We start from the raw sequence: 14,548 nt of genomic DNA on the forward strand, positions 1-14,548 counted from the left end.
GGGCCTTTAGCGTATGACTTTAACTTATGTATATGAGTGAAGGTGAAAGACTTGGAATTTTTGCATGGTACTGTGACTAAATTTGGGTCGGAAAATCAAATAAGGGGAAACCAGAAGCACGTGGAAGCACACAACCACGCACAACTGACGCAATGCATGCAGCCATAGTGAAATTCAGTGAAATTGCGATTTGGAAATGTTTGGAAAGAAAGATCAAGAAAGACGAGATTCTTAATTCCCAGAGTGGTGACTGGATCTCATTATCGATAAAGAGTTGGTGACCATCTCTCTCTGAAAGATAATCACCAACTCTTTATCGATAATAAGATCCAGTCACCACCCTGGGAATTAAGAATCTCGTCTTTCTTGATCTTTCTTTCCAAACATTTCCAAATCGCAATTTCACTGAATTTCACTATGGAGTATGGCTACATGTATTGCATCAGTTGTGTGTGGTTGTGTGCTTCCACGTGCTTCACCTTCACTTTTACCGGGTTCAGTGAAGAACGCTATTAGTGAGTGAACCATGTGGTGCCATGTGATTACTGAATAAATAATAATTCAAATATTTCATATAATTTCTAATAAAGCGTATAATGCCGAAAGTTCGCACACAAGGTACTTCTCGTGTCCACACGGAAGTGGCGAGACAAGGTATATATTCATAAAAATATTGGTTATTGTTAAGTTTAACTTTTTCACCTCCAATGTTGATAAAATTAGGCTCATTCGACGCGTTTTTGCACAAAATGAACGAATCTGGCAAAAGAAAGTATCGCTCTGCCCCGTGAATTAAAATATTAAGGGCCTCTTTCACCAACTTCGATTAACTTAATCGGTCGATTAGTCCATCGGAATTGAACAATCTCATCTGTCATTTTGTTTGACGATAGATGCAATTGGTCAATTCCAATGGACTAATCGGCCGATTAAGTTAATCGGTGTTGGTGAAAGAGGCTCTAATTGTTAAAGTTGACAGATATTTTCATGTTAGGAAATCTGGTAATTATTTAGAATAGCCCTCCCCCCCTTCCCCTTAAAATATTTTCTAAAAAATTTTTACAATAGAGAATTTATTTTTAAAGTAGATAATTTATGTTTTCAAAGCAGAGAATCGTAATTCTCCAGAAGAGCTTCCTCACCTCCAATTTTGATAAAATTAGGCTCATTTGACGCGTTTTTGCGTAAACCGAAAGAATCTGACAAAAAAAGTTGGAGACTGCCCTGCGAAGCGAGATATTGAGCGTTAAAGTTGATAACTATTGAGGTTAGGAAATTTGTCATGTGGGGTGCATAAATAGTAGTTTATTGGTTCGGGGCGGCTAATCAAAAAATATATCCTATCCGCTTGGGACCTAACCGCCTAGAAGTTGCAGCCTAAATAGTGTCCGCTTGAAATATTTCTAAACTTGTGAAGACAGTTTTTACGACATTCGTTCATTTGGTGCAAAAACGTGTTGAATGAGCCTAATTTTATTTAACATTGGAGGTAAGGAAGCTAAATTCAAAAATTATCAAAATTGTATGTATCTATATGAATTAATACTAGAGGTTTGTTCTTTTTAGCTAAAATTCTTGCACGGTTCATCTTTCTTTTCTCTCCACGTTGGAGAGAAAGAATTTCAGCTAAAAAGAACAGTTCTAAAAACTAATATTTATATTATGTGATAAATTGTTGTAAAAAAACGTATTTCTTGTAGGAATTTTATTTAATAAGGATAAAGGTCAGCATATACTGAAAAACCCTTTAATTATTCAAAGTATGGTTGAAAAAGCTGCACTTAGGCCGACCGATGTTGTATTGGAGATAGGTCCTGGTACAGGCAATATGACTGTAAAAATGCTTGAGAAAGCAAAAAAAGTAGTAGCGTGCGAAATTGATCCAAGAATGATAGCAGAATTACAAAAGCGTGTTCAAGGAACTATACACCAATCAAAGTTACAAATAGTGTATGGAGATGTATTAAAATCAGATCTATCATTTTTTGATTTGTGTGTCGCTAACATCCCTTATCAGATATCATCACCATTAGTATTTAAGTTACTTTCACACAGACCACTTTTCAGGTAATTACATATTTATAAAAAATATTTTGATGTAGATCTTTTAGCCCAGGAAAACTAAAGTTAAAAAGGAAAAAATTGCTGTAAGCTGAATTTTTGCATAGAGGTATGTAATAGTGTTGTTTTTAACATATGAAAACGTCCTGTATGAGGGCATGGCTGGTCATGCCATCTTGAAAAAATGTCGCATAAAATCGGTTTTTTTTTGCAAATATCTCAGAAACTATTTGTTGTATGAAAATTAATGTTCAGTTAAAAAATAAAGCTGATAAAATTCCTCACAATTTTATTTTTTAATGGACGACCAATAGTTCCCGAGATAGATTTTTTTTTAAAGGATATCTTATTTTCGAATGTTACGTAAAGTGACCGAAAAAATCGCTTTTTATGGCTCTCGATTTTAGAACTGAACCTAAATTTTACTTTATTTTGAGACATTAATTACAGAGAAGTTTGATGTTGAGGTGACAGTTATTATCAGAGCTGAGAGTGGTGGAATCAAAGCCTATTCTCGAATTATCATGGATCTGCGAGGTCTGGTATTTTAAGAAGGTTGATCCAGCCGGGTGTATATCACTAACTGATTAATTTAAAATAATATAATTTCATTGGCAAAACAGTTAAAAATTACTACAAACTGACTGATGTGAGTGGTGTGTGCAATGGAACTGTGTGCAAGTACATCGCTTCTGATGAACGCAAGATCAACTGAACATCACACTTATTCTGGTGATTTTGTAAATCAATTTGTTTTGAATGTAAAAAAAAAACAGATTTTCGCATAGACGTAATGCGTGACTGCCCCTTTAGCTATGATAACAATTGTCATCTCAATCTGAAACTTTGTAATTATATCTCATTGTAGGGTATTATTTGGCACACAGTTTAGTCCAAAAATTGAGAGTGAAAAATACCACCTTTTTTCGATCACTCTTCTGTCTCCGCAAATATCTCAAAGGCTGCATCTACATACAAAACGCATACGACAAAATCGAAAGAGTATTTAATTATTTACTGGTTTTTTTATTGAATATCGTACGACCAGATTGCTAGTTCTAGAGATATTTTTTTTAGGCATTTTGATTTGCTATTATGAAGCTGAGAACATTTCCTCGCACATTATCGGAAATATCTTATATACGGCTATAACTCCTATGCAAAAAAAATAGTTCTTATCAAAATGAAAGATTAAATTTCCTACATTTTGGGTTTTTAATGGTTTGTATATGACTAATAATAATTACAACTGAAAAACGTTCATTATATGTGTTTCCGAGTACGTTTTTGTAAATAACTTACTTCTGACTTGTCTGAGACGAAAAATATATAGAAATCATATGGAAACTTGTAAAATTATCTTTAAAATGAGATTTTTTGGACCTCGTCCGATGAATAATTTCCAAGATACAGTCTTTAGAAGATTTCGTAATGTGCTGATTTTACAAAAACAATCAGAATTTTTGTACAAACAAACATGTAATAACGATAAAAAAATCAATATCCACATTTTTCTGTTAGTTTATATGTAAGTATACGATTATAGTTTAAAAAATTTACTTTTTGAAAAACAGTTGATATACTAATGCGATTTACGATACTTTTTCTTTTTTTTCAGTATTTAGCATAAAAAGTTGATATACTAATGCGATTTACGATACTTTTTCTGCAAATATCTCAATTTCTGCAAGGTATACATAAAAAAATATCTCAGATAAAAATTGAAACTTATAAAATTTCCTAAATGGTATTGTAAATTTATGATAAAAACTGATCGACAGATGTTTGAAGACGATAGTTCTTTTTTCCAATTTGTGTCCTCATTTTCATGGTCGACAATAATTACCAAAATAGTTTATTTGCAAAATTTTAAAGTCGATGTGCGTTTCTAAGCTAATAATACATGATTTGCTTCCATTTGGTACTGGACCATATTTTTAGAATGAATTCGAGATATACTATAGCAGGCTGGTCTAATTTGAGCTCCGGAACCAAAACGCAAAGCCATCAACGCAAAAAAATTCAATATAGATAAGATTTCGAGGACTGTAAAGTTGATAAGCGTTACTCAAATACATATCAACACTTTGTCCCCGAAATCATACTCACATTGAATTTTTTTTCGTCGATGGCTTTGTGTTTTGGCTTCGGAGCTCAAATTGGACAGGCCTGTACTATAGGAAAGTAGCCGTTGGGACCGATATAATGCGTTTCGGAAGGAATTGTGCAGCCGAACATGTGCTCGGAGTAAATTTCATTGAATCTTCGAACAGCGAACTCAGTTCACAATTTATAAAAATTAATGAGAAAAAACTTCTTATCAATATTTAATATTAATAAAAATTTAGTATGAACATTAATATTTTATTTAATATTAATATTAAATATTTTGTAAACAATAAACTTATCTTTGTTCAATCGTTTCTTGTATGACTGTTGTATTTTTATCTTTTACATAAAATTATTGTAAAAAATACACTAATAAATTCGTAATGTCAAATTATTACCCAAAATTTGAGTTATTTTTAATTCTTTCTATAGATTGCTACTGTATTCCTACTTAATATGTTGTTAATTTAACTGAAATCACATGTACATTTAATCTATATATAATAATATATGTATAACTATGGATAACAGCAAATATGCCAATAAATGGATCTTTTTTCGTAATTGTTCCAATGTCCATAAATCAAGATGCCTTAAAAAAATGATATCTCCGAAACTATGGGTTGTACAACATTCAATAAAAAATCATTTTGTAGATAATTAAATACTCTTTCGATTTTGTCTTATGCGTTTTGTACGTAGATACAGCTAAATTTGAGATATTTGCGAAGACAGAACAAATTTACGTAACGTTCGAAAATAAGAGATCCTTTCAAAAATCTATCTCTGGAACTATTAGTCGTATAATATTCATTAAAAAATGAAATTATGAGGAATTTGATCAGCTTTATTTTCGAACTAAACGTTAATTTCTGTACAACGAATAGTTTCTAAGATATTTGCAAAAAACCGATTTTGTGTGACATTTTTTCAGGATGGCGCAGCCGGCCATGCCCCCGTACATGGGGAGTTTTAATATGTTAAAAAGGACACTATATTACAGACCTCTGCAAAAATTCAGCTTTGGGGCAATTTTTTCCTTTATATTGCCAAAAATCATCTAGTTTTCCTAGACTATTTGTAAATGAGGGAATGGGCGGAATAAAGGCCTAATTATAAAATCTTGATATTAATAAAAATTAAAATAACTTGCTACTTTTTTATTATACACAAATGGGTACAATATCAAATGAATTTATGTAATGTCTTTAAGAAGTTATATGTTACAATACTTCTCTATTATGATCAATATTACATAAAAAAAGGTAATTGCCGGAAAAAGGGCCTAAGTAGAATTGTGCCTTTATTCCGCCCATCCCTTCAAATGTAAATGAAATATAAGTTCTCAAAGTGAATTACCATTTATCTCATGCTTCTTTAGTTGTAGCCTAACATTCAATTTTTTACTTATAAAATCAAGATAAATATGAAGTAAAAATCTAGATCGAATCTGTCGATTATAAGAATCATTTGCTCCCATATGGAATGTGTCATTTTGATATATATATTTCACCCTATTTCTTACAGATAGATATTTGATTGCATTCTGAGAAGATAAATTTCTAAACTATGTAGTATTGAGAAATATTTTAAATGAATTTAGCAAATTTTTAATATGTAGGTAATGCAAGAGGAAATGGAGTTAATATATGTTAATATACATTATTTCTTTTTACAGATGTGCTGTACTTATGTTCCAAAGAGAATTTGCAGAACGCTTGGTAGCTAAACCTGGTGATAAATTATATTGCCGCTTAAGTATTAACACGCAATTATTGGCACGAGTAGATATGTTAATGAAAGTTGGAAAGAATAACTTTAGACCTCCACCTAAAGTAGAATCAAATGTAGTGAGAATTGAACCAAGAAATCCACCACCTCCGATTAATTATCAGGAATGGGATGGTCTGACACGGATTGCTTTCGTGAGAAAAAATAAAACGCTATCTGCAGCTTTCAAACAAACCACAGTTGTTACTATGTTAGAGAAAAATTATAAAATTCATTGTAGTTTGAATAATAAGGTAATTGACACGTTATGTGATACTAAGTCTGGAAATATTTACCAAATGCTTTCTTTACATTAGAATATTTCTTATATAATGTAATATTTTATATTGATTAGCATATATTTATAGATTGTACCAGATAATTTTGATATCAAGCAATTGATAGACCATATATTAGAAAAAGCAGATGCTAAGAATAAACGAGCTAGAACTATGGACATAGATGACTTTATCAGGTATAAATAAGTTGATATTAATATAGCAGTTTGTAATGTACAAGTATATATATCAACTTTAGTAGATGCACTTTTTTTTGTTCAACATTTAAATCTAAAGTTTATTTCTAACATTAATTTTCTTTATATTTATATATAGACACACGCACGCATACACACACAATATAAACGTAACATTTAGTTTATATATATTTAGTTATACTTTATGATCGTTTATAGGCACTTTATAAACACTAAAACATCAAAATTAATAGAAATGTATCCTTTTTCAGCCTGTTACATGCATTCAACGCGAAAGGTGTGCATTTTATATAAATTTATACATATATTAGGATATATACTATTTATATATAAACTAGAAATTTTTATAAATAAAAGATTTTTATGAATATGTAAAATAAATAAGCTTTGTGAAGAAAATTAATTGTTCTATTTTTAAAAAGCATTTGTTTTAAAATTAGAATTTCCTCATTGTTATCAGAGGCAATTCTAACATAATGTTTTACAGAAATAAAACAAAAAATGGCGTGCACATGAAAAACTATTCATGTTGCTTAGGTTATTAGCTATAAACACAGACTTATATAAGTCTGTGGCTATAAAGTACGTCGCAGCACATCTTAAAATTATAATGATATCAGCAAACATACATGAAGCAATTTGTTTATTGTAACTTGAAAAATATAAAAAGTCCGAAGGATCTATATTCTATGACATTTTTTTGCTTTGGGTTTTTAGATTTGTCCCATGAAATATTGTATAATTAAAAATTATATTTTCTCTACATAACAGGTGAAAAATATATGATGTTACACTTAGTATTATTTTATGTTCTTTTTATGGTTTTTCACAAATATAATATTTTTACTGATCTATTTTTTTATGTTCTTGCTTTTACGTTATATTATAGTCCTCTGGCCTATGTTACACCTCTCTCATACGCTTGTAGTGTGCAAGCTAATTATTCAACTGCCACAAGCATATGAGACCTAGTTTTAATGCTGATTCCGAATGACGGATTTTTCAACAGGTGTTTTTGTAGACAAAGATACTCTCGGGAGGTTGTCTTTTTCGAGAGGAGACACGAGCATAAATATTTTGGTTTCTATCAGGATCGAACCCGGGATCTCTGACATGATAAACGAGAGACCAGCGTCATGCTCGCGCTCTTCTATTTTCTATGTTGATATACTTAATTATTATCCAGTTTATATATTATAACAATCTGTATACGTAAATGTTTGTATAATACAAATTTACAATAATCTTTACGCACATTGATATTTTTATTTTATTTTAATTTCATATTTTTTATCTTTTCAGTTACACCTCTATTATAAAACAAGATTTGTGTATTTCTAAAATATCATATTTTAGCTCATTCATTTAAAAACGATATTTTGATAATAAAACATTTTATCATTATGCAAAATGTAATGATTATTACGCAATTATACAAAATATTCATGCATAGCTCCAATTTATGTATAAAATAATCTTTATAATTTTTTATGCGCATATATAAAAAAATTATTTTTAACATATATTTCTAGTTTTATTGATGTAAACTTCATCCCCATCATATATATTATATATATGATGCAAATCTTAATTAAAATAATTTACTAAGTACACATTTTTACAATCTTTGGGATTCCATATGGATCATTATAATATTCCAAAATGCACAAATTGTTCTTTGATCAATATAATTATAATGATGTACACACAATACATATATATGCACAATATACAAATATATGTACATTCTGCATGTATATATCGCTGTGCGCAATGTTATATTCCCATAAAGAGGTAGCGTGAATATGGTATTATTATAGCAACATTTTTTTGTATTAGAGATGCTACGATAAGACAGTATTTTTTGTTGAAATTTGCAATGTGCAAATACAAATTTATTTTAATATATACATATTTTATCATAAAGAATAAAGAACAAGACGTTATTTTGTCTATTAATATATAAATAGAAATATTTTTGCGCCACAAGTAGGTAATAATAAAACAATATACAAACATTTAATTTGTAAGAAAAAGAATAATCCTAATTTAAAATATTGTTGAAATTATATATATACATATACAAGAAATGAGTATATTATTACATAACAAATATCGTAAAATGATCTTAGCATCATGATGGGGAACGTGGTATGTTTACAAACAGAATGGTACAAACTACAATAATATGAAATTAATTTGATTAAATTCTATTTACGTATATTTTATAAAAATTTGAATATCATTTTCTTAAATTAAAATTTATTTTATAGTATTAACTAACACAAAAATCGCATGTGATATTATCCCGAAGTGGAAGAAGATTGAAGACGTCGCTTCTTTTTCTTTGGTCTCGACTTTTTTTCATTTTCGGATTTTCTATATTTAGATTCTTTGCGTGATTTATGTTTTTCTTTACAATCGGAACCGTTACGATCGGAATGTTTCGTCGGATACATGTCATTTTTCGATGATATAGACATTGTCAAAATTGTACTTGCATTGGATTGCGATAAATTAAATATTCTGCTACTGGATCTATAGCGCTCCTTATCTTTATGCTTTTCTTTACGTTTTGATTTTTTCCAATGCAGATAGGATTTATTGGAATAATCACTACACTGACTACAAGATCGTAAACAATCATTTTCCGAGTCTGAAGAATAACAAATTTTCTTTTTTGATTTAAACTTATATTCACTTCTTGACATATCTTTATTTATTGAGGCACTGTCGTCTTGACTTCCAAACTCGTTCATATTTCGACATTCCCGGTACTTATGGTTCGACCTTTTATCTCGTTCAGAAGCGTTAGAAGATATACTGTTACTTCTAGATCTAGGTTGTCTGTTTTCGCAGCACTTCGTATCTTTATTCTTAGACTTTAACTTTTCCAAATTGAAAGTTTTTTCTTTATTTCTCGTTGTTTTTCCACTTTTCGCTGTATGATCGTTTGTTACGCTAGAGGAACAACCTCTTTTCGATTTATATTCTCTGTAACACTTCTTGGTTTTTGTTTTGTTATCAGTCTCTGTGCTACTACTGTCACTACTAGATGAATCCTCATCTGAATAGCTTTCTTCTCGTTTAATAAGTTTTATTCGTCCTGTACCTTTAGCCTGTATTCTATATCTTGGCTTTCTCAATCGTTTTTCGTTACATTTCTTTAGTAAACTTTCAGATGAGCTGGAATCACTAGAACTGGATATTCTCTTTTTCTTAGATGATTTATTCCGGCTTCCTGTCCCATCTGATCTTTTATACTTTTGTGCTTTTTTCCCTGATTTCTTCGAATGGTTTCGTCTACTTGGTCTTGGACTGTTATCACTATCGGATAAAACATCAGTACTTGACACCGAGTAAGATGACGAAGACGATCCTTTCGTCTCCTTGACATAAGACGTACTTGGTAATGATGTATTTTCCAAATGTGTTCTTCTTGTAGTTGATCTAGTAATAAAATATGTGATGATAAATATTAAAAACCGCATATTACAATTATACTTATATTAATGCATATATAAATAATTTTTAAAGAAATTTTATCAATGTTTAAATGATTAAAAAATTAAACGCACATTGGGAGACATGGTTTTTTTTTATAACTTACTGCATATTTCCATTCAATGTATGAGAAACACACACATGCTCAGTGTCAGAAGAAAGTAACTCTATGATTTCTGGTGTTCTTTCATGACGTGGTTTTACATAACCAATTATTTCACAATCGCCATCTGATTCAGAGGAACTCGATGAAACGATTAACAGTTCTGGTACAGTATTAGATGTTTCTACTCTGCGAAACATCTGTCCTGCTGCACTAGGACCTAAAATGATTATACATGCAATTTTATATGTATATATACATATATATATTTTTTAATTAAACTGAATTTTGGATAGACTCAAATCGGACACCTCCTCTGTCCAAAATTCAGTTCAACCAAAAAATTTCTTTCTAGACTTAAATTGTAGGTACACATGTCTACTTTCTTTACCACTCTGACCTTTGGGAAATTCAATACGACGGGCCTAACATGACCGCTATATTGCAAAAAATACTAATTGAGAATGCTTAAATCGCTCAAATGGTTCAAGATTTGTGAACAAATTTCATGAACATCAGCCAAGAAAGAAGTGTTCAAAGATGTCAAAGGGTCTGCGGATTATCGCTGTATCGTAATTCATTGTTAATGCCAACATTTCGTGAACCTTGCTTTTCATTTCATCAGGGCGAGGAGCGCACTGATACTGTCGAGACTGATACTTTTGAGAAAAATACATAAATCGCATTTTTCTCGAAATAATATTTTCCAAAATCATTATCATGATAACTCGAACAGTTTTAATTTAATCAACTTAAAATTTTAAGATATTCATAATACTTTTTTCCTCAATCAGTACTTCGTGAACTGCAGCTGTCATGTTAAGCTCACCATATTGAATTTCCAGAAAGACTAGAGTGCTAAAGAAAATAGACACGTGTATCTATGATTTAAGCTCAGAAAGAAATTTTTTGAATAAACTGAATTTTAGACAGAGGGAGTGTCCAATTTGACAGAGAATGCTTCATATACAGGATGGGGCATTTTAATCGCCTTAGACGGATATCTCAGAAACTAAGAAAGATACATGAAAAAGTTTTATATAAAAGTTGTAGATGTTTTCTTGGGGGAAAAAAGGTAAAAATAACAGATTTTGTATATAGGCATTACCAAGGTGAAATCAAGGTCAAATCGATTTTTTTTTAATGGAACATCCTATTTTTGATACCAGAATTTAGTAACTAGTGTCAAAAACTTTTCAAAACACTATAATGAAGTTATTTTAAGTACTTTTCAAGCTATAAAGCTTGGAAATTACAGTACTGCCTGCATTAATACTATCAAAGGTGTCTGACCAACTCAACATGTCCAACCACTAAAACTTATAATTCTTGAATGGATCGTTCAGGATCGTGTCCTGGATAACATTTGTCAAGATCAAGACCGTTAGAGGTTGTATCTTTTATTTTTATTTTTATGTAAAAATAAATTTTGAGTGCAAAAATGAAAATAAGAGGAATAATCTCCAATAGCCTTGATCTTAACAAATATTATCGAGGACATGATCCTAAACATTCAAGAGGTTTTAGCCGTCGGTTGAACATGTTGAATAATGCTAATATCAGCGGTACTGTAATTTCCAAACTTTATAACTTGAAAAGTACTTAATGGAAAATAACTTTATTATAGTGTTTTGAAAAGTTCTTGACACTAGTTATTAAATTCTGGCATCAAAAATATGTTCCATTAAAAAAAAAAATCGATTTGACTTTGACCTAACATTGGTAATGCCCCATATGCAAAATCTGTCATTTTTACCTTCTTTCCCCCAAGAAAACCTACAACTTTTATATAAAACTTTTTCCTGTATCTCTTTTAGTTTTTTAGATATCCGCCTGTAATATAATATAATTATATTATGTAATATAATTATAATACATATACATAACAGATAAAATAGTAAATTTGTTTATTTATGTTTATATGCACATGTTAGATTACAAATGTAATACAGGATGTGATTTGCCATTTATTTCTTACCTGGCATGCTAACAGGATGTGGCAAGGTATTCGGCATCTCAGCGTTTATTCTCAAATCAATTGCTTCAGCAAGTATTCGTACATCAGAGTTGTCAAAGACAAGACTACTGCTGCTACTGCTACTGCTACTGGATGTAGGTGATTCAATACGAGTTGCATACTCATTTGATAAACCTATAATAGACATGCTAATGAACTATGTATTTTGATATTTTTTGCAATTATATAATCCATATGAATTACAAACCACGTGGCAAATAAGTAACAGATTGATCATATCCCACCAAATCAAAGTTGGTTTGGGCAAAATTTAACAATTCGTGTGCAAAATGATCTGTATGTATAGCGAAAAAGGGTCGGACAATATTCCGAAATTCTGGACTTCTAATATCATATTGAGTTAAGGCCTCCATTATTATACTCAACACATAAGCAACATGAGTCGGTTCATTATTAAGTAAAACTTGCAACTCTCTATTTAACCATGGTATAAGACGATCTAATTCTTGTGGTTGTCTTCTGCAATACAATTAAAAAACAAATTTATGTATTATAAAGACATTTTTTAATATTGCATACAAGAATAAATAAAAATAAAAAAAAATATTAAGAAATTTATTTACCTATAATAATCAGCGCTACATTCACGGAAACGCCCAAATATGTCAGGTAATGAAGTAGCCCATATACCATGCCTATAAACTGTACGACGATAATCTGTAGGATTAGCACGCCTACGTCTACGTTCTTCTCTAGGCACTTGAGGTGCCATACTAGGTAATTGTTCACGTCTTGTAACCTGCTCTGGATTCAATAACACTCCGTGTCGACGACTGCCAGTCATTGTTGTTCTGAGATATTGAATAAAATTATTTTATAAATGTGCAAACTGTAATAGTGTATACAATACAATTATTCTTCTAATGTATAAAATATATTTGTGTTATACATGAATTGTACCTGTAAACAAATCGACGAGGAGCAGATTCCCAATCAACATCAAAGTTGACATCCAAAGTAGCAGTTACTTGTGGCTGAGGAATTTGCGATGCTAATTCACGGGGTACATGATATTGATCATAATCTTCTTCTGATCTTACATTGTGTATAATTGATTTGAATGTTTGCTTGCATAAAGGACATTCTGTCTTAATTTTGGACCATTGAAGTAAGCAAGTAAAACAAAATTGGTGCAGGCAGCTGTCTGTGAAAGATGTATTAACTAGTTTTCCCAAGCAAATGCTACAATTTGGAGGTGGAGAAGCTGCATCGCTTCGCTCATTATTATCAGAATTTTGTACGAGAACTTCAGATTTTATAGGCTCCTCCACACCTGCACTGGAGTTCTTTATTTCTAATGGGCCTTCCATTGTTATCTATTATAAATGTCCATTCGTGAAAAAATTTCTATAAAATAAAAAGATATACACATATAAATATACAACAGTAATTTTTTATTCAATATTAGAATAGGTGTAATATTTGAATTGATATTAAAAGATATTTATAAGATATTATTTTCACAAATAAATCATATAATTATTGATATAAAATATGATAGTGAATAGAATTATGAGTGCAAAAGCATCTTTTATACATATGTAAAAGATGAATAGAATATTAATAAATTGCAAAAAACATATCATCAATGTAAATTATAATATGTATAATATTCCAAATAATTGATTACTTAATGAATGTGATACTAATAAAATCTTTTAATAAAATTATTTTTAAAAAATTAATGAATGAAATTAATGAATAAAATCTACTTTCAACTTAATGTGTGATAGTCGAAATTTATATATAGTATAAAAGATATTACGATTCTTTCACAAATCTTTAATCAATTTGTATGAATCAGCATATATCTCGTTATATTACAACATATATTTCGTATTCTATTGCGTGTGAAATAAAAAGATAGTAGTAGAGAATGACGCTTACAGAGCATTTTTCATACACAGTGCATTCGTTTGTGCATCACAAATTTTCTCATTTTATAGTAATGAGACGAAAAATGACTTCGATTTAACATAGAAAATGCCGAATATTCGATTAGAAATCATATGGAACGATCGTTGGGATACTTGCACTTTGGATAATTACACTCGAGAAATGTACTTCTCATAGAGAAGCGCGTTGATGGCAGCTTGGCGTATCGTCGATACGTTTCTTCACGTCATGCGTCAGTATCTTTTTTTTTTCTTTATGAGCGTTGCTCTCCACCCTTCTGCTTCCTTTATTACCTGCTTTCGTTTCCGGTATTAGGTATTATGCGATATTGTAGCTGTATATATGTAAAAATCCGTAAATGTCGAGTATTCCAGAATACTCTGTTTTCTCCGTGATATCTGTCTTATCTATGCGAACAAATACGTTCTTACAGTAACCTCCAACAGCTTTCTACAGTAGATTCCAATGATTCCAACGAAACTGCGTGAGACTGTAAAGTTGGAAACACAATAGACACAGGCAATAGGCACAGGCAACAGGGAATAACGAGCCGTCCAATCAGAACTCTGGG

At 30.6% G+C, this 14,548-nt stretch overlaps 2 protein-coding genes across 6 annotated transcripts in view; one reads left to right on the forward strand and one right to left on the reverse strand.

Annotated features, from left to right (window-relative positions):
- Positions 1-36: 36 nt before the first annotated feature.
- LOC108769237 (probable dimethyladenosine transferase) lies at positions 37-6,749 on the forward strand. 5 transcript variants are annotated; one of them, XM_018520105.1, is made up of 6 exons: positions 37-67; positions 591-654; positions 1,701-2,067; positions 5,849-6,194; positions 6,309-6,415; positions 6,688-6,749. In XM_018520105.1, the coding sequence occupies exons 1-6, from the start codon at positions 65-67 to the stop codon at positions 6,728-6,730; spliced, it is 930 nt and encodes a 309-aa protein (XP_018375607.1). In that variant the 5' UTR covers positions 37-64; the 3' UTR covers positions 6,731-6,749. The 5 variants fall into 5 exon arrangements, with proteins under 5 accessions (XP_018375607.1, XP_018375610.1, XP_018375606.1 ...); XM_018520108.1 differs by lacking the exon at positions 37-67 and adding an exon at positions 305-515 and having other exon boundaries at positions 607-654; positions 1,701-1,950; XM_018520104.1 differs by lacking the exon at positions 37-67 and adding an exon at positions 308-515 and having other exon boundaries at positions 607-654.
- A 1,985-nt stretch (positions 6,750-8,734) lies between these two features.
- Positions 8,735-14,548, reverse strand: part of LOC108769230 (E3 ubiquitin-protein ligase Topors) — a 12,053-nt gene continuing 6,239 nt past the window's right edge. The window contains exons 9-14 of the mRNA XM_018520095.1: positions 12,982-13,397; positions 12,645-12,872; positions 12,269-12,540; positions 12,022-12,195; positions 10,047-10,263; positions 8,735-9,886 (exon numbers count right to left, since the gene is read on the reverse strand). Coding sequence (XP_018375597.1) covers positions 8,740-9,886; positions 10,047-10,263; positions 12,022-12,195; positions 12,269-12,540; positions 12,645-12,872; positions 12,982-13,397 — 2,454 coding nt within the window. The 3' untranslated portion in view covers positions 8,735-8,739. The remainder of the gene's footprint in view (positions 9,887-10,046; positions 10,264-12,021; positions 12,196-12,268; positions 12,541-12,644; positions 12,873-12,981; positions 13,398-14,548) is intronic.

This window comes from Trachymyrmex cornetzi, unplaced genomic scaffold, assembly GCF_001594075.2.
Source record: "Trachymyrmex cornetzi isolate Tcor2-1 unplaced genomic scaffold, Tcor1.1 scaffold88, whole genome shotgun sequence".
Lineage (NCBI taxonomy): Eukaryota > Metazoa > Arthropoda > Insecta > Hymenoptera > Formicidae > Trachymyrmex > Trachymyrmex cornetzi.